General features: G+C 33.5%; 1 protein-coding gene across 2 annotated transcripts in view; it reads right to left on the bottom strand.

Annotated features, from left to right (window-relative positions):
- Positions 1–27,294, bottom strand: part of LOC149806872 (uncharacterized) — a 38,722-nt gene that overhangs the window by 2,586 nt on the left and 8,842 nt on the right. For both annotated transcript variants that reach the window (XM_089931281.1, XM_089931282.1), the window contains exons 3-9: positions 23,403–23,456; positions 22,325–22,404; positions 18,580–18,651; positions 13,187–13,286; positions 10,847–10,932; positions 3,941–4,009; positions 451–607 (exon numbers count right to left, since the gene is read on the bottom strand). In XM_089931281.1, coding sequence (XP_089787407.1) covers positions 451–607; positions 3,941–4,009; positions 10,847–10,932; positions 13,187–13,286; positions 18,580–18,651; positions 22,325–22,404; positions 23,403–23,456 — 618 coding nt within the window. The remainder of the gene's footprint in view (positions 1–450; positions 608–3,940; positions 4,010–10,846; positions 10,933–13,186; positions 13,287–18,579; positions 18,652–22,324; positions 22,405–23,402; positions 23,457–27,294) is intronic.

Raw genomic sequence — 27,294 nt, 5'->3', positions numbered from 1 at the left:
TCAGTAACCAAGTAACATTTAAAGTGTCTGAAAAATCCCAATTTGAGATGTATGACAAAAAGCGACCGAGAGAGCGTTCACATGATGCATGTTGTATTCGTTTTCTTCTGTAGTTGAAAGTATCTTTTCTCTTGTCAAAAGAGAATCATATATCTGTTGATATTGAGAAATATTTTGTCTAATTTCTTTACTTTTTTGCAATGGATTGCGTGCTGCATCTTATTTTTTGTTGAACATATTCAAATACCATTCTACTGGAAAGGATAACAAGTGTCCAACTGATTTTAAGGACGTTAATGAAATGCATGAAAACAGTCAGTGGAACGATGCAGCTAGGTTCCATGTACTTGGGATACAGTAAAAATAACCAGTTTTCTAAATCAAATACAAGAAACATTTCTTTTGTCTGCATGAGTAACTATTGAAGGTTTTCGATTTTAGAAAACGTACCAGGATTAAACGGTGAATATGTTGTACCGGGAAAAACGGTTGCTTGGTTTGTTGTTGCGTTACACAGGTGTACATTACAGTTACTCTCATGGTAACAACATTCGTGACATAGCAGATCCTTCTTCTTTCTGCCAAAAATGTGTGAGCCAAAACACGCCTGGAAGAAGTATGCAGAACATTTTTCAAGTAGTTTAATATGCAAGTCAAATGAAATTTGGCGCTACAGTCTATATATATAATCACAGGATGAAGCCGGGTTGGGACTAGATTAGGGAAGACACCAAAAGCAACTGCGTTTACAAGATGTTTATTTATAAACGCAATTTAAATATTAATAAATCTGACACCATTATAAACAAAAAGATAAGGAAAATTATAAAGTTCCTAACATGGAACTATCAACAACAATTAACTCAACGAGAAAAAACTCAAAACATGAATTTAACAAATGGAATTTCAAAACAAACGTGAATTCCTATCACCGATCAACAAAATAAAAGTAATCTACACCCCAATATAAAGAAAGTCTTGAATGTATCGTTCATTCAACGATATTGAAAAGAATGTAACTTATGAACCTATCGATCGTAAACCGATATTGAAATAGGAATGAAATTATGAGCCTATCGATCGTAAACAGATATTGAAATACGTGTAATTATGAATGTACCGTTCATAAAACTATGTTGAAAAAGCAGTGTAAATTACGAACCTATCGATTGTTCACATAATGATATAGCAATAGGAATGAATGAAATTACGAACCTATCGACTCTTCACATAACGATAGGAATGAATGAAATTATGAAATACCAATAGTGGAAATAACATGGAACACACACACACACATATATATATAACTATCGTGGCGCCCATTTGACGTCCAAGATGTAATTCCGGTTCCACGCTCTCTAGTCAATGGCCAGATCCGCTCCTCTCTGTCTGCTGGAGGATCCCTCGAGAGCCCTCACATCAATCACAGACCCGATGGTCGCGAAGCCCTGGTCCCTCGTATCGAGAAAACCAGTCCACTCTTCCGATCCAACGTCACCATAACACAGCGTATACGTCACACGAAACCCCACAGAGTTCTGTGACTCCACATCAAACGATGTATAAGGCATGGCAGGCATGTATAAAGCAGCTCTACAGCTGGTGACTCCACATCAAACCATATACAAGGCATTGCATAAGGCAGCTCTACAGCTGGAGATTCGCTTCCGTAAAGGGGTAAGCTTCCTGACAAGACTCGGCGCAATGTAATTTGGTTATAGAGAATTTGCTCTATATGTACACTAGCTGTGACAGATATGCGCAGCTAGGTACTTAGGTTTCCCGCTGCAAGCAATTTGCACGTGCAGGGGTCAGAGTTTCGTTCAGGATTTCGAAATAACTAGAGCCGAAAAAATATACCACCCTCGGGTGACGCTGTACGCGGCAACGAAACCCGAGTACATTTTTGACAACATATACATATTGATATAACTCGTACACAATATATATATATATATATATATATATATATATATATATATATATATATATATATATATATATATATATATATATATACATATATATATACACATATACACACACACACACACACACACACATATATATATATATATATATATATATATATATATATATATATATATATATATATATATATATATATATAAATTAGTAACAAAAAAGAGTGAAAAGCAACAAGCTTCGTAAAATTCAATAAAAATAATTTATTTCTTTAGAATAAAAGTGAAAATGAAAGATTTAAGGTAGAATTACAGACAAAAATCCTAGTAATGTAAAGTTCTGAATAAACTTTAGTAGAAATCCAAATTAAGTCCAACGATGAAGTGCTGTTATATCTATGACAACTTGTATAATACTTATGTGCCAAGAGTCTTTTCTTGAAACGCAGTAAAATAATTCCAGGTCTGAATTCACTATAAATCCCAATGAATGTCTCCGTCCAAGATTCTTACTTTATTTCTAAAGAGCACTTTGTATTTCCAGAGAACATTCGCTTGAATTGAACAGCTCGAAGAAATAAATTCCAGCCGAAATCAATACTGAGCACAACAATAACACAAATTGATTCTTCTAGATTTTAACCACGAATGAATATTTTTTCCATTGACAAGATTATAAAGTCTTCTACTTGACCTCGGGTCACAATTATTATTTTCTGGAAGGAAAACATTACCTAATGGATAATAACCTTCTAGAAAAGTGCTTAATGCTGTGAACAAAATTGTTAGCTATAATTAGCAGTCTGTTAGCAAAACTATACTATATAACCTGGACATTAGGTACACCAGGTAAATTGTAGGGGAATCCCAATAACCTAGATCCAGAACCAAATAAACATATTTACCTCTATTAATAATGATCCTGATAAGAAACCCATGCAATAGAGAATGTTTTAACTATGTATTAGTTGTTTTCAAAATAAAATTTACAAAATTAGAAAAGTCAGTAATTCAGATCAAGAAGAAAATAACCTTGATTTTGAACGAGGTTAAGGTCCAACGTGCAATGATACATTACAATAACATATAATGAAATAAATTAAGCAATTAAATGAAACCTAACTTACAACAATGCAAATTATATAGTATAACGTCTTTAAAATGGATTTTCCTGTGGTTAGGAGTTATAAAAATACATAATCAATCATTTACCGATTCACTGCTATAAAAAGATCATGGGTCCAAATGTCTATTTCGTTTTCTTTTTTAAATCGATTTATAATAGGAAAAACCAATCAGGGCCGCAACAAATATGTAAGTTAGAGGTTCCACAGACTTGTATAGCAATTGACTTCTTTTTAAAATGCTACGAATTTTGATAATTTTGTTACATTGAACTGAATCACATATCAAAATACAATTTATCCTGCACCTAATTTCTAAACAAAATAAAAAGATATATAGGAATGATAAAACTTTGAATAAATATAAGAAATGATACTTTATGCAGCACCAGCCTTTCAATGTTGTAATGCCCACATAATTCGTTATCTACTAGAATGGCATGTTTAACTTAGAAAAACATATTTTAATTTTAAAAAATCATTTTCTTATAAAATAAATATTATTATCTTGAATTTTGGTAGGTTTTCAAACTTACAAACATTTATAACATATTTTTAAACAAGTCTATGGAATTTTCAAGAGTAGAGACTTACTTATGACTTGATTTTGAATCAAGAAAACAGATGAGAACGTCAAGACGAATTGTTGTCGAAAGTATATTGTATCAACGATTGCTGACCTTAGACTATGGCATGTCTAAGTCTTTGCACTTTCTGTGGCAAACGAGGACTCCACGACCAAAAGAAAACTTAAGATATGTATTAAAATGAATTTTCTGATAACAAGGCTATACTCTGTTGTCAAAGTCATAATTTTTTATTTCCTGAAAGACTATACTACCATAAACAATATGTGTGTAAAACAGCTACAAGATCTTTACTAATTACCTCAGGCGCAGCGCATCCTAGTTCATACTTTATGGTGCCAGAAAATGAGGTCTTTCGAGTGTAACATTCCTGTAAGAAGAATGACAGCTTGTGTTAACTTTAAATTGTTTTGGTTTGGCTTGTATATTGCTATTATTCTTTATCAGTAATTTTCTAGCAAGCATGATCTACAATGTGAATTTGCGTTTTATTTTGTTATATACAACATTTGGTAATGCAGGTCAAGACGTGTTGAAGTTTGACAAGCAGTAATTGACCTCTAAGCTTAACGACAGGTTTCTCCTGTATAACATTAGTACATACTAATTATAGACAGATTTGCAAAACAGCTTTTTGGTACTATTTTATCTTCGCTGTGTACATGTAAGGTCACTGTTTAAATCTTTGTCATCTATTTAAAATTATCTTTTAAGAACTAAACAATTAAAGATAAGACATCTTGATCTTATTAGTAGAAAGTCTCAGCTGGTGAAGACGCAAGCGTTATAAATTTTTATTTTCATTATAAAAAAGAAATAAGAACAGATATAATATTTTCATACCAACACGCTCGTATATGTTATGACAACACTAAAATAAAAATAAAACTCCCAAATTAATAGCACACTAGCGCTATATATAAACACACTCATTTAGGGGTATACCATTGCTAAAATAAAAGTTCATATTCCCAAGCGCAGAATGAATGTTTCAGTATTTATTAATGCAGATGATACGTGATCAAATGTCTTCTAGCATCTAGGTATAGCTTAATTCTTTATTTTTACAGTGTTTGTAACTGATGTCACTTGGTTTTAACTTAGCACATGGAATTACTGAACGAAAAGTCTACGCTTCGGTCGTTGCAAAGGTGAACATTTTTTCTTTACAAATTGGACACGCCCGTCTTCTCGATTCATCGTCAAATATGTCAGTGTAACTGAACTGAACGGATTGAGTAAAACGGATTATGACACAAAATCAGTACCAAAGGTGTGAGTTGACATGATTTCAGATTCGAAGCATGCGAAAATGAGGTGCACCTTAAAAATATGGTTTCAATTGTTTTGCAATCTGGAATGCTGCAGCGACGGCCTGGCTGATCTTAAGTTAGGAACCAATGACGAAACCCTCCCAGTTCACCGTAAGAATAAATTGAATCCTGTTCCAAAGGTGTTCGCGTGCACCAAAACTCCAGAGATCGTTGTCCCCAGATATCGACACACAAGAGACAGACAGACAGACGTACACATAAACGGAAGGGAAAGAACGTGCTTTCGCTAAAATGTCTTGTAAAAGTATAAAGTTAAATGTCAAATTACACACACACACACACACACACACACATATATATATATATATATATATATATATATATATATATATATATATACATGCATGTATGCATACATACACTGAAACATACCCAGTTAAATTAATAAAAGTAAAGACTTCAATACTTGATGCATCAATACGAAAAGTAATTATCAAACCGGAGCTCACTTTGTTCGTATTCAGACTATAAAGAATTTAAACAAACATTTCAACAGATAAAGACTTATATATTAGTTAATAGAAATATGGCTGCATCTCATATTTGTATAAATTTATCAATGACATTGAACTATGTTTGAAGAAAATTATCAGTAGAAACATTGGACAATTGGAAAGATAGCTAATTTCCGAGCACTTAAAGTGCCTTACGTCTTATAATGCACACATCAATATATATATATATATAAAAACTTAGACGAATGTGTACCTTTCTCAGTTGGCATAGTCATATTCAATTAAGGCACAAAATAACTGAATTTAAATCCGTTGAATACGGCAAGAATTGTAATGTATCAGTCAATTTTTAAGACATCAATCATTGCAAGCATTACGACAAATACTACAGAGATAAATAGGCATTTGAAAAGCTGGATACTTAATGTATTTGAAACAAAGCGATCTTTAATCCGAAAACAATGAGCCGTCAGCCTAGAACTTTACTTAACATTCTTTGACAGTACATTGTTGACTTTCAGGAACAATCAACACCTGTTCATCATTGTTTATATTGTACATAAATATCATCGTTCATTGTTTACACATGCGTCAACTCCTATTATGAATGTAATAGTCCAAGAAGTAGATGAGAGGAATATTCTTGCAATATATTGGATCCCTGGGAAAAGTGTTGCCTCAATACCATTAGTTGCTAAATTTTAGCATGCAGAACTCAACTATCACTATTGTGATAAAAAAGGGAATTTAAGAGCACATATAATATAGGAACAGTGGAAGATGTTACTCGTGAAAATATGGGCCCCATAAATAGATTATCTACCTATCCGAAAATTGTATGAGCCCGGTACTACAAATGTGTGTACGCCAAAACAAGAGCCGGCAAAAGGTACAAATCTGACCTCTTCTCTTTGATGACATCAATAAAATAAACCAATTCTACTCAAGGAGTGAAATAATGTTACACAGTGATTTTGGATTCAGCTGGGAGTATCATTCTTTGTATTGCAAAGATGGGAACAATTTTTATTCTGCCAGTGTATATTCTGACTTGAATAAAAGGACACAGCCTGTAACGGGTGAGAATTGTTACACATTCTTGCAGCTTAATTAGGATTATGTTATAATTGTGTTTGAATCTTGAAAAGAAGGATCATAAGACGTTCGTGTGGTTCATACAGTGATCATGTGTATTATGTAGTATATGTATATGTCTATTTATCAGTAAATGTGTTTTTTACATAGCTACCAACATCTCAGTGTAGAACAGACCCCATGTGTCTCTATTTTCGGATAGAACATATATCCACCCAGTGTTGCATGACATTGTACTACACTAATCAGTTTTTTAACATATCGTGGTCGTACATATAAGAGGGCATACAAATGTGCAAGTGAGGGCTTTTTATGGTATTGATTGTGGGATGCATAGTTATGGTCTAGGAAAGTTCTACTAAAAACAAAACTGATAATGGAGACCCAGATTAAAATTTTATCCATGAATGGTTGGAGGTCTACACAATTCCACTTTTAACGGAAGGGAGTTTTTTGCTGGGTAAAACAAAAGAATGCATCCATTATGTCTTCAGGAGACACATAAGACATACTGGGAGCTGCATAGGGTTATAGGTGCAATTTCAGCAATAAATCGACAAATAGTGCAGGTGTTGCGATCAGTTTGAATTATGTATTAATTGAAACATATGTGATGGTCAGGGCAGATACATTTCTTTAGATGTATCAGTGAATGAACTATGACTTACGCTAGTGAATAGGTACGGTCATAATGATGATAGTGCTGAGTTTGCTTTGGGAATTTGAAAGAGGCTAAGATTAATTTTGACAATTCCACTGTTACTGTTTCTGGTGACTGGAAGGATGCACAGGACATGGAGCTTGAATCATATTATTGTACATGATAAACACTCCTTGGCTCAAGCGTCAGTCCAGGACATCAAGAATCAACTTGACTTATTGGATTCATGGAGAGCTGTCAGTCTAGAGAGTAGAATATTTACCTGGAGACAGGCAAATTCTATGAAACAAGGTAGACCGAACATTTTGTTTTAATCTCTGAGGACATGTTTTCAATTTGTGTTGACGCATATTTTATTCCTGGTTATAAAACAGGTTATTCAGCAATAATGCTACACTTTTCTATATCCTCACTATCCAGAGACCCTGGGTACTGGACATTCAATTCAAAACTATTAAAGAGACACGAATATATTCGTCAGGTTAAAAGATCTATATTTAACACAGTAGAAGAATATTTTTGTAAAGGCGATAAGAGAAACCCATCTCAGGTGAAATTATCTTCGAATGATCAATTGGTTTTTAAAATCCTTAAAAGAATTATAAGATCAGCATCAATAGTCACCAGAAAGATTTTAAAAAATATATCAATTCAAAAGCAAAAACAAAAACAATTTACATACATGCAATCACTTTATCAATCATTATAAAAAGTTAACGTTTGATGAATGTGGCTTAGCACTAAAAAATATGAAAAATAAAACTAGCCCGGGTTTCAATGTATTACTGTTGAATTGTCCAAATTCTTTCGGACAGATCTAGGCGGCTTTCTCTTTAGGTCTCTAAAAGCTTGATATGATTTGCAACATTTTTCAGAATTTCAGCAGCAGGGAAATCATTCCTTGCATTCCAAAAGAATATAATGACAATACATTCATGAAAAATCCAATTTTACAACTAAACGTTGATTACAAGGTTGCTTTGGTATTAATTGTTTCTAGGCTGAAGACAGTCCTCCCTGTTATTCTTAGTGACGGTCAAAAGAATTTTATTAAAGGGAGATTCACTGGTTGTATGGGCGGATGCAGTATCTTGAGGGAAAAAATGAACCTGCTCTTTTCCTTCTCGGTTGAATGGACATTCTGGAGAATGATCTGAAATCTTTTAACTTCAGCCAGGAAGACTCTAAGCACCAAAAATGTTTATAATAAGAATCTAACCTTTTGGAATAGAACTAAAGAAGAACACAGGTATTTTTTAAATTAGGACAGTGAGTTGACGATGATTTTTTTAAATTATCAGACGGTTCTCCTTTGATCGTGGAGACAACAATGCAGATTGTAAACGACTTTACCGCTGTATCAGGTCTGCACTGCAATGTTTTGAAAACAAAGGTTATATGGATGAGAAATACATAATTTTTTAATGAAAAAATATGTCCGCAATTGAGTAATAACTGGTCAATATCCCATTTTAGATTACTGGCTGGAGATTTCTCTTTGAATTTGGAGAATACGGTTTAACTTAATTATTTGACGAAGTTGAAGGAAGTAAAGAAATTATCTTGTTGGTGGAACAGAAGAAAGTTGTCTCTTATTGGAAAAATTACTTGATAAAACCCTTGAATTTGCCCGAAGTTTTTCATCTTTTTGCTGCTCCACCAAGTCCTCCACCTCATATAGGAAATGAACTGAATACATTATTTCTCAAGGTCATTTAGGATGACAAAACGAGAGTGTAAAACGAGATACTCCATAAGCTTCCTTTAAATAAGGGGATTTAAATTTCATTAACTTGCATTAATTTATGTGTTACATACAACTTTCCTACATTAGACGCCTGTTACTGAACGAAGATGGTTTGTGGCAAAAACAGATTTCTGAACAAATATTTTGAAAATTTAGAGATATACACTTATTAAGGTTAGAAACAACCAAATTGAAATAAATCTCTAAAACAATTAAAAATATCTGTTGGCGTGAAGCTATTTATTCTTTGTGACCATCGACTGTTCTGGAACACTTGTCTCAATATATTCCCAATTTAGCAGCTATATACAACTTTAAGTCATACACAACATTGATAACAAACGGTCTTGTACTTGTAAAAAAGTTCTTGATGTTCAATGATCTCAATTAAGTTTTGACGCAATAAAACAAAACAACACAACACATGATAATAATTTGATACAATACTTTGCCCTTATTTCAAAGATAACATTGAAGTGGAAAGAGAAAATTAAAAGTTTTTTAGAAGTGGAAATAGTTTCCATGTAATACTTAACAAAACTTCGCTATATAGGGTAAGCTCAAAGAATAAATTCATTTATAAAGATCTGATAAGAACCAAGATGCAAAAGCCAAATGTTAAATGTGAAACTTTATTCAGGCAGTTAGGGTGTGCATTTGGTGTAAAAGAATGGTCAAACTCTTATGTTTTGGCCAAACTTTGCACAATAAACACAAAACTGGTTAGCTGTAACTTTAGATTTCTACATAGAAATATTGCCACAAACCAGTTTTTAAATTTTTTAAATTTAAGTGATGACATATGCACCTTCTGTAAAGAGGGAGACAAACAAATTGAGCACTTGCTCTTTGACTGTTCAGTTACTGAACATTTTGGGAAAGTATGCGTGGAATGGATCCAAATATGTGATCCAAATTTTGAAATTACACGAAAAGATATCTTTATACGAAATAAAAACTTTGATGATATTATCAACTTCCTAATTGTTCCTGCTAAATATGTTATGTACAGAATACTATGTGCATAAAAATTCCAAATCTCGCCTACCTTAAAAATTGTGCTTTAGTACACAAAAGGCTAGACAAAATGTGTCATCAAAGTGAATGAAAGAAGTGATGAGTTTAAAAACAAGTGGACCCATTTGTCATCCTTCGGTTTGATTTCTTAGTTTTTTCATTGCTTTGACATCAAACCAAGCATACATTGCAAACACATTGGTGTTATATAAATGGTTCTTTGTGTATAATATTTGTTATGATTGTATTTGTTTTAATGTGTGTGTGTGTGTGTGTGTGTGTGTGTGTGTGTGTTGTGATGTTTCTAAGTAAGGAACATATGTAAAGATCGGGATGGAAAATCATTTTAAGGAAATGCCCCATATACCCGGTCAGTTGGTGGTGTAAGGGTACATGTAAAATCCTGATAACTTCAGTTCAATAAAGAAAGATAACCAATTTAAAATATTGCAATTAAAGCATATATATGGAACACACTTTCTTTACATCAATCAAATTCATTAAATAAACTTGACTTGTGGAAAGGATGGCAGATACAATTTGTATCGTCTTAAAACATGGACTTTTTTAATTTTAAGTATATGATGATTTTAATATGTGGTTACTAGCGCGCATTGTATGGTCGTAATTTTCAAATAGAACAATGTATTAAATACTCCTTTTGTACTTGTGGAACTTCATTTCTATTTTGAAATGACTCTTATTCCCATTCAATCAAACTTTAACGTGACCCCAAGAGATCTTTCCAGTGAGAGAGTCTTTTACTGAGCTATGCAATAGTCTGGTTCAACGATATTAGATGTGACTGTGGGATCATTTAGACCAATCATCGATGTGCATATACGCCTGTAGATTAAATAACAAGAAAGGAGAGGAACAAGAAGAATTTGAGCTGTACCTGCCCACCAGAACATTCCGCCACCGTTTCACACTGTTCAGGACTGTCGACTGAGGCACAACTTAAACAACGCTTTCCGGTCTCAGCTGAATCAAAATGACAAACATTTAATTTTACCGCTCAGAATTATGGGATACTGTTTCAAACGATGCTACAATTTACTGACATTATAGAGGAGTTTGGCATATCGCCCAAACGCACTAGCATGCAGTTTCACGTTATATTCGACATAGGCTTTTATCGTTTGGGTTTTTCTTCTGTTTGAATCCTCTTTTAATGATCATTCATCTATGTTGAAGAGGTTCATGGGTTTCTTGCAAAGTACACTAAGTTTAATGTGTTACGAGAACTCCAACAAATTAAGTTAAGAACTAGCGTTCAGCGGTGCAAATCCTATAATAAGCATAGGATCTCAAATGGGTAATGATTTAATATTGAATTCATGAAATGAGTTGAATAATGTTCAGTTTTTGCCAGCCAAGGCTTGTAAAAGCTGGGCATTATTCAACAAGTTTCATAAATTTAATATTAAATAATTACCCGTTTGAGATTCTTTTTCTCATATAGTTTTTATTTCAGTGAAAATTATTTAGATGGAAAGAAGAATGAATAATTTCGTTCATTCTTACAGACGTTGCACTTTTCATTACGTTGTTGCAATATTCATGTGAAAGAAGGTCAACTGACTGCAGAAATTCCCATATTTACAGTAATGTATTTGTGACCGGATATTCGCAATACTTGAGTTGGAAAAGTAGACTACAGAATTTTGAGTCGGAATTGCATCACATATTTACCGCGTAGATATGCAGTGTTTTGGATAAACCTTTCTCAGTTTGGAGACCGGTTTATGTCCACATTCTTCTGTGAACAGAGGTGAGTTTATTTACTTCTGTAAGTAAACATTTAAACCAGTATTTAGAGGGGATTCCATGCTATAGGTTTACCGCCCCCACCCCTCCATCCCCAACCCAGCTATCAACCGAGCAATACATTTTGTTTTACTTGTTTTTGTTTTTCTTGTCTTGGGGATTTAGCCATTTTTCATGTTATGATATGTTATCCACGACAAAACAAGCCCATGTGGTGGTAAATTGGCCATATTCAGACACACGAAACCAGTTTCCCTCAGTTCCTTTCGTGACTCGAATTGACAAATGGCCACCAAAATGTTCATTAAAAATAAAAAATTCCAAAAGACGGGGTTACAAAGGTTTTCCTACGATCGCAGCCAACCGGTAAAGAGAATACGGCACAATAATTTCATAGGCTTATTTGGACCAATCAGAATCAATAAAGTGATATGCTCACATGTTATAATATCAAAAATATTAAATTGCACATATGCAAAGTGTACCGGCTATATAATAATAATAATAATAATAATATAAAATGATTAAACATAGATCATATAAAACTGTGTGGTTACCAGTATAGTTTATCGTTCAGTGTAATTATAGGTTACTGCATTTGCATGGGAAAATATGAACGAGTTTTTCGAATGGAAATACTGCACGACCTTGGGAGTGCAATATATCCATCCGACAAAATATTTTCCCATACAAATGCGTTAACCTTTTTATTATATGCTCATTTTTTTTTATTCTACTAATGCTTAATTATATTAACAAAATACACTACAAGAAACAAAGTAACTAAATGTATGCCGTATTCCAAACACAATCGCAGATTCATCATTGCACAACAACAACATTATTACTTCGCACATAACTCCGCCCAGACAAATTTGAACTTAGTCGCGCGCTTGACATAACTTTCGAAAGAAAATAGCGGAATGTGCGAAAGCAGCTGGTATATGGCAGTTCACGAAACAATTGCTTTACTTCATTCAGAAACAACCACAACGTAAAACACCTACTACGCGAGTGTACATGATTTGTTTACAACTCAAAAGTGCTGGCGTCTGCGTCCATTGTTTGTTTACAATAGAAAGTAGTTCCTTTATGTGAATGGAATATGAAGGTGTGCAATATCGTAAAATACTGAACGATTCTGACAGTATAAAGGTAACGGAGAAAAAATGAGCATATAATAATAGCTAAAATATTATACTGATTTATGAAACGTCGTATCAATGACGTCATGTGCTAAATAGACAGAAACCGCTCTATTGCAAATATAGTTAGAGTCATCTCTTATTATGAGATATTAATGCAGGTAACATGTTATATCAGCAGTACTATGCGCCCATTGCAAAGCTCTCATCTGTGGGGATACCATTCATTTTACGTGATAAACCGTATGCCGCAAGTTCAAGAAATATTTGAACTAACGTTACCATACTTGATGCCATGTCTATTTAACATTAGCTAAACTTACTATGTGAATCGCATAATTCTGTGTTACAGTAGTCTCCATCGCAACACAAGTTACAAAAGGCCGTGTCTCTTTTTTTTCCGGACAGAATAGCAGGGCAGCTCTGAAGGTAAATTCAAGGATATATTGTGGGGGGAATGATGGAAAATTAACGTTTAAAACAGTGAATGAAATAGGTGGCTGTTGTCAACATACAAATACCAAACATAGATGAGAGTTGGAGTTTAAGGTTGGTTTATCAATTTATTTTCATCTGATTTACTGCTCGATTTTACAAATGTATATACATGTAGTATTTCTCGACCAATATTCAATTTTTAACAAAACTAGAATGGATTAAGACACATACTGATTATCTGTCATCAACAACCAAATAAACATACACACTCTCTTGTTGTCTGTGTCACATTCCTAGCACACAAAATCATAAACTGGATCCATGAAATGATGGAAATACGAAGGTCTGAAGTATACAGGAATTAGACGTTGACCACTGAAACAGTTTAAACAGATCTAAGCCAAACATTCATTTTTTTATATTTTAAATTTCGTACCCTTAAAAATGATATTTTTGGACCACTGGTATTTTATTTAAAACAAAATTATCCTTATGTGCCTGGGCCACATTATAAACTCACGCCATCTTTGACATTAACATGCATAATACAAATTTGATCACCAACGCCAAAAACAACACGCATGTCAAAACAGTGTGACTTGAGCAGATAGAAAAGAAGGAATTTTGGCAAGCTAACTTAAAAGTCAATTCATAAGAAGATCAATAATGTTAAGTATTGATACCACTACTTTCTTGCTTTTCTTTTCTAAAGCAACTCATTGGCTACATTTCTCAAGCCAGTTTTATTTATGTCAAAAAATAACTCACTTTGAGTAGAAGACGTAGGATGGGTTGGAGTAGGTAGAGTTAGGATCGAGTTCGGAAAAACAAATGCTGTTAACATATTTACGCAGCAAGCGTTAATATCATCATTGTTTTAGATGTAGTATTAGTAACTGTTACATCATGTGTTTGCTCAAAAAAGTGTTTAAATCTTTCATCTAATGCAAATGCTTCTCAATATTTTTCTGAACACTTTTCTTCGACCGTGAATGATGTCCCGGTAATTGGGCTGTTTTACTTTCAATAGTTTCTAATAGGTCCACTAACTGGACCGTTTTCGTTGCATCTGTTTTTTTTTTTTTTTTTTTTTGTTAATTTCTTTATGTCCTAAGTATGTTTTTTATATACATATCAACAGCAGGTCTCATTAAATTTCAAATTCACAATTCTAAAGCATTTACATAATTTCCATGTCCTCGTTCCTTTTCTTTAGTGAACAGTCTTTTAATTACATTTGAATATCTCCTCTTTGATTTTTGTCCGTTGTAATCGTGAATTATAACCAGGGTTTATATCCCCTGATTTTAGGTTGCGACGTGTAAATAGAATCCTTCCATTTACCTCATTATTTTGTCCAACCTAATGGAGTCAACAGCTCTTTTCTAGTCTGGAATACTATAGTGTCATATACCAGCATTGTGTTGTTTTCTGCCTCCAGATTTCAATTGTTTTACCAAGAAGTTTTACGTAATATAATAATAGCGAACATAATATATTTCTCCAACCACTAACCCCATGACATCCTCCAAAATAAAATCTTTTGAAAACGACTACCCTCAACCACCAACAAACTTTGCAAAATTCACCGGCCACCGCTACCGTGCTATTGCAACCACAAAAATAAAATATTAAGAATGTAGAATGGAAGAATCCAGTTCTGAACAAAGCTCACTGGTACTACACAATAAATCATTCCTAAAGGAACAAAAAGTTATTAAAGGCAATTTATTAAATCTGATCACTACGCCGACAGTAAAATTAAATATAAGCTAAAAAAAACTGTCAACATTTGTGTGGCAAAACAAGAGTAACATTAAGCACAGTTAACGTAGTTTTAACCCAGTGGTACTATTGCTTTGAACCCGGTTATGCGCCAAATGCTCCATTTAAATACCAATGTACTACTAAGCTTTTGATCTAAACAATGAACATTACAAAATAGAATTTGGACTTCCTTACAAGAAGACTCTGATTCAATTTAGGTATTAAAATGTGTGACAATCAAATATAAGAATTACTATTTTAAAATCTGACAAGCAGTGTTGCGTATTATTTTCCGGCAACTCAGTTTAACACCCAACTTAATAAAGACATGACACGAGTGTTTAAAAAAAAGCATATTACAAAAATGACATAACATTTACATTCAAGCAGTTGAACATTTTTTTATAAATGCATTTTATAATATGATAAGGATGAGTCAAAGAAGAAATACGGATCACAGTCTAGTAGGAAATTCTGGCAGATTAACTAAACTTGACAGTATGGAAGGCAACAAGTGCGGACGGAGGATCCGTTAAAGATTGACAAGATCAAAGTGTACCATAGTTAGTAAAACCAGCTTATAGGGATTACGTCTACCTTTAGATAAGATGACTGTTTTCATAATTCTCAATGCCAATAACTGATGATCGAGCACTTAATCCGACAAACATTAATATAGACTTAGTACAATGTAACATAATATATGACTTTAAACTTCCGTCAAATACTGGTACTTGATACAACAATATAAATACAAATATCTGAATGAAAATAGGCCAGAAGAACATAAAACTGTACATTAGAATTTCGGAGAACCTGCAACAGTTGATGAAATAGGTTGAATTCTGGAGAAAAATGCATTTGATTAAAATTTGATTTATATTGCCTTATAAGATAGCAAATGGCTTTGACAATATGTAAATAAGCAGGACAAAAATAGTCAGAATCATGTAATTACAAATACACGGCATATAGCTAAAACCGCTCTTGATTTAAAAGGCACAGCTCGTACAATAAACAAAGGCGTTTATCTTGTATATTGCTCTAAGAGCTGATTTAATTGAACTTTTGAAATAAGGTATTATTTTTGTTTACCCTTAGTACCCTTTTGTGCAACTCTTTTTCGTTGCCAAATATAAACTCCTGTTTACAGCTACAAGAAACAAGTTAATTTATACAACTGCCTAAACCTTTTAGAAACTTTACTATGATTTGATTTAAGTTGCTGTTATCATCCGGTTACCATAACTTCTTTTTGAACCTTTGTCCTGATTGATATTATTATAAAATATAATGCTTTTTCTTCGATTTTTCAACATTTTAAATTCAAATGATAGTATTATTTATCTATATGTAAAGCACATATAATATTATTTTTGTAAGTATCAATTGATTTGGGTTGAAAATGTTATCGAAGTTGATAAGTTTCAAATCCATAGTTTAATTATCAGTAACAGGTTCATTAGTTATTCCATTAGGAGTTTGCTCTTATAATCATCTTCAGTATAAACAGGATTTTCATTTTTCATTTGGTTTTATGTAGTTTGACCGCTTACTATGCAACTCAATTAATTGAACACCGATTATTTTGAGTGTAATTTCTGTCGTTATATTTTGTTTCGTAGCCAAAATAATAATAATTCTTGTCTTGCAAATTAATTTTACACTTTAAAAATTTTTGTTTAATACATTCATAATATATTTAACCATGTGTTCCTTGCTCTCCTTTATAGTTTCTAAAAGTATTTATTTTTATCTTTCCATTGTTTTATGTATATCTTGTAACATACATGTCCTGCAATATCCGTTGTGTTAAACTCAGTTATATCTTTTTCTATTTCACATTGTGAGCATGTCCTATTAGTCGCTTACACTCTGATATTTTAGAAATTAATTTTATACTGCCAACATTCTACTACAATCATCTTGAAATATATTGCAAAGAAGCTAAATTTGACAAAGGATAATTAAAATACAATGATGATTAATTAGCAGATATTGTTTAAATCAAATTTACTTTTCCCTAAAATAAAAGTTGCAAAACAATGGAAGGTGTTGAAAGCAAAAATGAAGAAATGCCTTATGCTCAATTTTTTCCGGAGAGGGTAACTTCAAAAGATGAAAGATACATACAGAGTTTAACCTAATAAACATCCTAGATGACATTTACAATAAGGAATTTTGACACAGACAACGCAGATAGGTTAAACCAAATAACAACTGAAAACTATGAGAGACGGGCAGCTGATACAAGTGTCGCAAACAAAATGAATTACATGACACGTGGTATAATTCTTGATTTGGATTAGTTGATAATCCTGCGTCAATTGCTGCTGGGGGTCATCAATACCAGAATTTACAGAAGAGCTGACTTAGGAAGTGACCACTATTTGCTTATGGCAGCGACCAAAGTACGCCTCAACCTCTGAAGAAACCAAAGATAGAGTTCCCATTAGAGTTAAGAAAACTAAAAGATGGAAATTGCAAAAGGGACGATCAACTCAAACTCTTAAACCGATTTCAAATTCTTGGAGAAACCACTGAATATCTTCAGTCGCAATGGAACCGATTCAAAGGTGCAGTTTGTGTAACTGCATAAAAACAACAGGCACAGGCAACTACTTTGGAGACTCTAGGAGTATAGAGAACAAACTAAGATTACCTCTATTGTCCATTATTTTGGTTGTGTGAAACAATTTATCTTAGTGTTTTGCATTTGTTTGTCAAGGATAATAACAATGTAGATTATAATCCATGGGCATGGAGGGGGTGGACTATATAGTGACCATATGGCGGGGGTACATTTATTTCTACGGTTTGGTTAGGTTTGTTGGGTTTAACATCAATTTTCAGAATATTGTGGAGGAAACATCGAGAAAACTCAAGATCCACGGGAAGCTACTTGCAAAATTTCTCACATACTTACGTTGACCGAGCTGAGATTTAAACCCACACAGTGATGAGATAGCGCTGATCTGTGAAGGCGAGCAATCGCCCACTCATTGTCTGACTTTGCTTTTAAAAAAGGAGGAGTGATTGTGCATAGCAATGTCAAATGTAACACAGGTGCATACTCTGCTTCTGGGACTTGGGGGTAGTTTGGTTCTAAACAAATTGATTGGTCCAAAAGTATTTTATTGTAGGGATAGGAGATTTCGAATTGCAAAAATGACTGATTGACAGAAATAAGCCAATTTATACCGTGGTACAGTCCATGATTCTCACATATATGCTGCTTAGGTAAATCGTATATTGCTAACTATGAAAAATATATGTACAGCAGCTCAGAACAATAAAGAATGTACGGCGGAAGCGGTGACACATAAACAAAACATTTCATTATAAATATTGTATTGGTGTCTCCATTTATGTTGTATAAAATAAATATTTCGGATATTTTTATAGCGTGCCAGACACGTTTGTGCCTTAAATTGTATTGACAAAAGCCATCACAAGCAAAAACCATCATAATCTCTCTCTCTCTCTCTCTCTCTCTCTCTCTCTCTCATACCTTTGCTTCTTTGCATCCAACACTGTAGTAAAATGTTCCATCTGTACGTGCGTATGCTGCTACGGAACATTTCTGGAAAAAATTACAAGCCATATACTGTTTATAAAATCAGAGCAGTTTTGTTGTATTATTGTTTGTTAAAGCTATGTAGAAATGATGCACACTGGACAAGATATGGCAATTATTGCAGATTTTACATAATATAATGATTTTTATTTTTTCATACCGGATGCTATCAGCATTATACCCAGGCCTGGTAGTATTGTCTCACTCGGTAGGATCTTGGGTCAAACAAGAAGCATCAACACATATGTTTAAGCTCCTTTTCGATGATAATATATGTTTCTCTTTGCTTCAGTCACCTATTATAACGTCTTTGGGATTTTGCCCCGTACACTAGAAAGAAAGGTGGTCTATCATCATCGTTCACGTGAATTACATCTACCTAATAGCACAATGCAAGAGCGGTTGGCCAGGAAGTCTGTGTTAGTAGGATGGTTTCTCTGGAATTTTCTTGTAAAATCTGTTGATTGCATCTGTTCGAAAAATAAATATTTAAACGTTTCTCAATATTTTTTCCATGTTTATATCTATTTTATGACATATCATCATCAATTGAATATTATTAAAAGGCCTCATAGCTGGAAGTTTCCGGTCAAATAATTAATGGTGAAGTCCAGTGTATATGCAACCTACATTGTATGAGCTACTTTATATATATATATATATATATATATATATATATATATATATATATATATATATATATATATATATATATATATATATGAGAGAGAGAGAGAGAGAGAGAGAGAGAGGGTATTATTTCTTGGCATGATATGATTTAATACATCGAATGTTATATGTGTTTTTTTCACTATAGTTTACCCACGGTAATCCAGAGTTTCATTTAATTCCTCGTGTATATTAAAACTTTTGTTTCAAGCCTCATGCATATTGAAACATTTGCCTTTTCTAACGCTTATTTTAATAAAGAAGTTTGATATATTTAATTTCCATTCAAATGCCTAACTCTTTTTTTAAAATTTTGGTTGAGTCACTATAAATTTGACAAAGGTTGATACGTCTTGATGACGTAATGTGAAAACAGCTTTAAAATATCTGAAAATATATTTCTATAGGATTCTTTCGAGTCAATGATCACATGTGATATTTTTATACCAAATAAATTTGACAATAAGCAACTACTCAGAGATGTTAAACGCTGCTTATTACAAAAGTAAAAAAAATACTGGTTTCTCAAATATCTTACACTGGATTGCATTGAAGTTCATTCAACACTGCTATCATTTGAAAATATATAACTTGGAATAATTATTTAAGATATATTTACTACGATTATGGTAGCAGACAGTTGTGGGAACTAATTAGATGGGACATACATAAAATAAAGTACTCTAAACTGAAAGAATGATGAACCGAAATATATACATGCCGATAACACAAGTAAGCTACTTTTAAGCTCGTATACACGCGTCTTGCGCTTTTGTTGCACCGATCGCAACTTTCGTAGCTGTTCATTACTTTTTTCTTGCATTTATCATACTTGTTTTCACACATACGTTTGACCATTGAATCTTTAGGCGCCAAGAAAATGTTGTAATCGCTTAACTTAAAAAATATTTTCGCCGCTATAAACAAAATTAATGTCTCTAATAGGCATTCTACTTTAATTGTTCAAGATTGTGTTTTAGCATCTGCTTTGACCTTTATACAGAAACGAAAAAGGAACACCAGGAGATGCTCTCATTTGGGTCCCAACCTAGGCATTATCAGTACATGTGCTAATATTTTGATCGTGTGTAATACAGTGATGCATTGGATTAAGATGGTATTGCTTTTCAATCTTTGTGAGAAGTTATTCATTTTTTGTATATTGCATTGCCATCTATTTAGTAACCTAAACTTCATATACCCAAAATAAATAACATAGTCTGCTTCGGTCTTCGATGTAATTATCTGACACAGTTACTATCTAGCTGGGTATTATTTAATACCTTTAAATTTACAAATTTAAAACCAAACTTTCTTTTTAAGTTTGGAAATATAAAGTCGTTAAAGGCGTGTGCAATCTTAAAGAAATATTTTTTGTGGACGGACAACCTAATATACATAGCAAAGTAAATGGTTGTACTTTTATACTATATACAACCGAAATAACCAGTAAAATTAAAATAAAGGGCACAAAAATTACAAAATTCTCCGATTCACAAATATGTAATATAAGAAGAATATAAACGGTTATGTTTTTCTAACATAATGCTGTCTTAATAAAATCATTAAAATATATTATTTTTCAATTAAAAATAGCTATTTATAGGAGTATTTAGTGTGTGTGTGTGTGTGTGTGTGTGTGTGTGTGTGTGTGATTTGGATTTTTAACGTAGCTTAATAAATTTTTCAGTCATATCGCTACGATGTCTGCAGTGTGGCAGTTTATAGTGATGTCTAGCACTGAGGCATCATGCCGCAGACATGTAGCATGATGTCCCACCCAGTCACATGCTGACCAGTCCTAACACTAACCTCTAAATGCTGAGCGCCTAGCGAGGCAGCTGTTACTTCCATTTTTTATGTCTTTGGTATGACACAGCCGGGGATCGAACCCATGACTTCCCACATCCGAGGCGGACTATCTAACCACTAGGCCACCGGAGCGGTCTGGAGTATTTAGGAATGTGTACAGTCACGTTTTGTAAGCATCTAACACGTCAGTTGCTTTATTTTATACAAAGCTCTTATACAAAACAGGGCCAGTATCAAGTATTTTTTCCCATGCGTTTCCATCACGTTTATAGGAAATATTACAATAATTGCAGATGATGTTGAAGTGCTTCTGAATCATACAATTGTTGGTAGGATTACAATCTGTTCATCTGGTAATGGTATTTTGCATTCTGACAACAGTTTTCGTACCGGAAAGTATATGTGAACCTCTATTTTGACTTAACTAACGCTGGTGATAATTGTATCTGATACATGTCATCCTAATGATGCCATCTACACTGCCTAATACTAACAACAAACTATAAAAATGTAAAAACCATAAAGTACATGAAAAACCTTATCTCAAGCCAAATTCTGGCCTTGTTTGATATTGTAGCAAGGCCAGTCTTTATCACTTATTTTCACTAACAGCATGTTACAGGTTAGGAATAGAGTCACTGATGTAAATGTTACTTTTCACCAACAGTACATTGTAGGATTGCAAGATTCGCATATGAAACCTGATTTGAAATTAAATGTACACTTTGATTGTTAAAGTAAGCCAATGGCTCTCCATATTATTCAAAATCTCCAGAAGGCCACAGTACCCCTCAACGTTTAATTTCCATAGTGATGCTGGTCAGTTGATATTTGTGCTAGTCAGTAGGCGTGGGTGTTGATCAGTTGAGGGGAGTGATGGTAAGTATAGGTGGTACTGCCTAGTAGGTAAGAATGTAGGTTAGTATGACAGTTTTGGTCAGTAGATGTGTATGTGGTCAGTGAGATTGTTTGTCAGTATATATGAGTACTGATCAGTCGTACGGTGTGTTGATCAGTCGCATTTAGTGTTTTCACATTACCTTTCATCTTGTCCCCAAATCATCCCACGTTTTTCAACATATGAACGTTTTTCGCAGACCATTCTCACTGTTACCAGACAGTCCTATCGACACAACGTGTATCATTTAAATACAGATCTTTCACCAAACAATTTGCTTACTAAAATCACAAAACTCACCTCACTGTCATTACAGTGAGCCACATGTCTGCAATCTCTGGGATGGCCAACATTATCACACATGTAACAGAAGATGGCATCTAAAGATTATAAAAAAGAATAATTTAAATTGCATACTCGACTCATACTAGATCATGGGTCTAAAAATAAGTGTGCCAGATGTAAACGAAGCTCACAGAAAATAACTTTATCACACGTTTCTCTTAGTGGGCAATAATGTAAATTATAAAAATGAATTTGAAACAAAAAAGAAACGATGAAGAGGGTTACTTACTTGAGTGATTGTATTTTAATGATTGACAATTCACAGAAAATTGGATAAATATTTTGTCAAAAAGACCAGAATTTAACATTTTTCATAATGAAATAATTAAAATATTTTTGGTACTGCTTGTCACATTGAGAATGCCGGCCAGTATATTGTGCGTAGGAACAAACTGAGAAAACCGGAAAGATCCGCCGACCCAAGGAATCTACTGGCACACTTTCTTAAATATCCATGTTAGCCGAGCCCGACACTTAAATTTATGCGAACAGAGGTTAGATTTCAGTTATCTGTAAGGGCGAGCGCCTTACACCATTCGGTCACCTGCGCCCCGTACAACTCGTATGATTCAGTTTTATTTTTAGACGGTCCTTTGAATTGCATATATTCATCTCAAGTGGAAATCTGAATTCTTCCACTATATGCTTCTCAGGTCTGAATTATAAAAAACTGTCAACCTGGCTATTTATAATTTACAGACCTGATTTACAAGATCTATCGACTTGACGCTATATAACTTCCTGACCAGAATAACAAGAACTGCAAATCTGACTCCGTTTCCTAATGTAGAACAAAATGTAATGTAAGTTGCCATAAACTTTTATTGTAAAGCTTTTGGCTTTACTCAATATCTTAATAAGACCGTCAAATATTTTACAATGGTCTAAGAAACATTTTTCTGCAATATTTTTGGCAATTTTTAACCCAGAATTATACAGTTTTGTGTGTGCAATTTTGAACTTAAAATTATTACAAACATCTCTATAAACTAATTGTTTTAATATTTATAAATATATTTCTCTGTAAACCTACCAGATGTTCCAATAAAGAATAAGCCTATCAGCAGAAGAAGAGAAACCTGAAAAACTAAAATGAAAACAAAACCTGAATACATGTGCAAACATTTAACATGGACACAAAAATCTAAAATTCATTCCAAAGTTTTTTGTCTACGCCTGTAATTAAATGAAATTTAATAGGAAATCCGTCTGACGATAATCAGTTTATTTAATCTTTCGTTCTTCTAAAGATAGTCTGGATAATTCATTGAGTAAAAACTGAAGCATTCTTATAAATATGAGGATTCCTGGCAACTTGTTTTCTCGGAGAAAGGAACACAGTTTGCTTGTTCGAGTATTTGAGAGTGTAAATGCATTTTTTTAACAATTGTTGTTACTATTTCCTCCTGTCAAAATTCTACTGTGATATATCCTATTGTATGCAAGATAATGTGGAATCTAGAAACACGACAAGAACAACAAAGCATGCCTCAAAAGTTACACAGTACTCCTAAATTCTAGATTAGACAGACCATGACTACAAATGTATATACGTAATATATAGGATGACAACTATTTATAGCATCAGTAAAATATGCGTAAATGTGCCTAAAACATCAACATAATTTGTGGAAAAAGGTGACGGTTCATATAAAACCGATGTAGCCTATATAAATAGCACTGAGATCTGTTTGGAAAGTTTCGGATTATCCCGAATCGGCTAGTAGTAAGGGATACTTCCTAACCTTATTTCGTGCATGGCCTCAAATTGTCACAGGAATTTGAAAATTCACGAGTGAGCCCGCTTCCGAATCGTTCTCAGTGAATGAATGTGAAATTGTTTTTCGGATACGTTCATGCTCTTTAATTGCTAGTAAATTAACACGTTCATCAGGCTAGAATGCTGTCGCTGGCCTGAACTTTTGCTAAAATTTATGACGATAATATATTAATTTTGTTATCATAGCTAACAATAATTTTCAGTTTTTTTCAAATATCATAAATAAAGGCAATATGACACCTGCTGTTGACCTAAGAGGATGCTGTACAATCCTGGTGCACTTAATTAACTCTCACAGTGATAATAAGGAAGGCATGGATAAAGTTCTCTGTCATACGCTTCAATTTTTGGTGGTCTCATTGTTTTCTAAATGTCCATGACTCCTTCGAAGATTACCCACGTTCTGGAAAATCGTTGTCTGAGATTGGTGGAGAGGAAGTGGCTGTTTAGAAGGGAGTAATTAATTATGTTCTGTACAGTAGTTATAGGTTACTGCATTTGTGTGGGAAAATATGAACGAGTTTTTCGAATGGAAATACTGCACGACCTTGGGAGTGAAGTATTTCCAACCGACAAAACGAGTTCATATTTTCCCATACAAATGCAACAACCGTTTTATTACATGCTCATTTTTTATTCTACCTAATGCTTAATTATATTAACAAAATACACTACAAGAAACAAAGTAACCGAATGTATGCCGTATCTCAAACTAAATACACAAGCGCAGATTCATCATTACACAATATTATTACTGCGTACATAACTCCGACCAGATAAATTTGAACTTAGTCACGCGCTCAACATAATTTTCGAGTTAAAATTGAAATTTAAGTCATTGTGAATGAATGCGCATTGCAACAACTTTTCCATTTGATCTGGAATAAATAGATTTGGGTATTTTTTTCGATTCTACGAAATTTCGTGATTATGGACTGGATTTATAGGTGACAATTCCACATGAAATACATCGGATTGAAGAAGCGAGGGAGAAGCGTGTTGACATCTGCAAATGTGTTTCTGTTTCTGTCATTGAATGTTTGAAATCATAATGTGTAGAAAATATGAAGTCTTTCAATTGAAATTATCAAAAAGACGCTATGGAATTTAATGCTTATTTCATTTTGAGTGCAGTAAGGAGGATATAATAGCACTTATATTCGAATTTACAGTAAATTTCGAAATGTGTAAACAAACTGAGAACCTATGACATGGCTCATGTAATTCGGATTTGCGGAACTAAGAAAGTGCATTTTGAGGAAATTCAGGATGTAAAACTGTATGTATATTTTTTGCCATTCTTATCACCAGCTGAAGAAGACAGTATATGCCTTGTCACTTGTATGTTATTTGTAAAGACACTTTCTTGCGTCTGTTGTATAGCTAGCCTAAATCCGAAACAATGTATCCAAAAGGTTAACGCGGAATATACCAAAACAGCTGGTATGTGGCAGTCCACGAAACATCTGCTTTACTTCATTAAGAAACAAATTTATACAACCACAACGTAAAGCGCCTACTACGCGAGTGTACATGATTTGTCTACAAATCAAAAGTGCTGGCATCTGCGCTCATTATTTGTTTACAATAGAAAGTAGTTTCTTTATGCACGTGAATGTAATGTGTATCTGCACGCGAGTTCAGTATCGGGTAATACTGTACGATTCTGACAATGTAATGAGCATATAATGAAACATATTTCTATTATCCAAAGCATTCATTCGGCAGATGTTTTTAATATATTGAAGAATCATTTAACACTCTGAAAGGTTTGTGCAAATGTTGATGCCGATGAATGATCAGAAACAGACTTGAGATGAAATCGACATTTACTAACCGAATGTGAGTAGAGTGATCAAATGCGCTTAAATGAGACTGACACAAAAGATGAAACTAGGATTTAAATTTTTGGACGCGACTAAACAGAAATGTTAAAGAGGGAACGGATAAAACAGGCAGAAACGTTGTGTACTGTCAAGAGAGTTTTAATCGCATTATTTTTCGCAGCAAAATTCATTTGTTGTCCATATGCATGTGCCCGCATCTGCTAGAGCTCATAAACATTTGTATGCCTCCAGTGTGTTGCCATAACGTTTTGAAACACTACCAAACCACAAATTGTTTCAACAAAGACATTCTACACAAATTCTACACAAATGACAGTGAGAAACTTCCTGAACGTGTACAGAATCAACATTTTGCAATATCTTCCATATAACCCTGACTTTGTTCAAAGTGAGTCTTTACTGAATCCGGTTATACATGATTCGCCGAGGGACATAGGGTTTGAATTTCGCCATACGGTCGGATGTTAAGTTTTGCAGTGTATAAAGAATAAATGTGAATACAAATTGTTATTTATTAATTGGATAATCAGACTGACTAAGTGTATAGAAGTGCAGGGAAAGTATTTTAAGGAGATGTACTCTTCAACAATAAGTATGAAAGCAAGAATGTCCTCGTCTAGAGCTAATGCCAAATTTGGACCGGATAAAGTTGTATTCAGGAATAACAGCCAGGGATAACAGTCAGGAATAACAGTCAAAAGAATATGAATGTTCTTCTACTGATTTCAAAGATAAAAAGACTTACTGCCATGATTCAGAAAAGGTGAAGATTCACAAATTATTAATAATGATGATATCATTAAAGCAGAAGACCCGGAGAGCAAGGTAAACAGATTACATTTAACGACTATAAAATGGAAACAAATAACCCTGATAGCAAGATGTCTGCAACATTACAACACGATGAAAACATTAAATCTTGTTTTTAAAGCTACTAACTAAACATAGCTGTATTCTGCCAAATTTCAAGTACACTTTGCAGATCCATCAAATTTTACTAGATTAATTCACAATGAACTTTGGTTTAAACCACACATAGTAACTCACTATATGGAATAGCTGTTTTAGAATCAACCATAGTAATGGCAATATTTGAAAGAATTTACACGTTTGAAGAGAATTTTAAAATTATTGAACATTGCTGACTATAAAGTTTATATTGTATATTGATAACCGGTAGGCATGCTGATAACACCTAATAAAAATGTATTAGCCCCGGCGTATTTTCAGTATATCTTTATACCGATTTAAATTGTTGAAAAGAACTTTCTTCAAGACATTTTACAACTATTGAAATC

Source organism: Sinohyriopsis cumingii, chromosome 1 (genome assembly GCF_028554795.1).
Source record: "Sinohyriopsis cumingii isolate HCF-2022 chromosome 1, ASM2855479v2, whole genome shotgun sequence".
NCBI classification, from domain to species: domain Eukaryota; kingdom Metazoa; phylum Mollusca; class Bivalvia; order Unionida; family Unionidae; genus Sinohyriopsis; species Sinohyriopsis cumingii.
The sequence above is the reverse complement of the archived record's forward strand: the minus strand, read 5'-3'. Positions and strand labels throughout refer to the sequence as shown.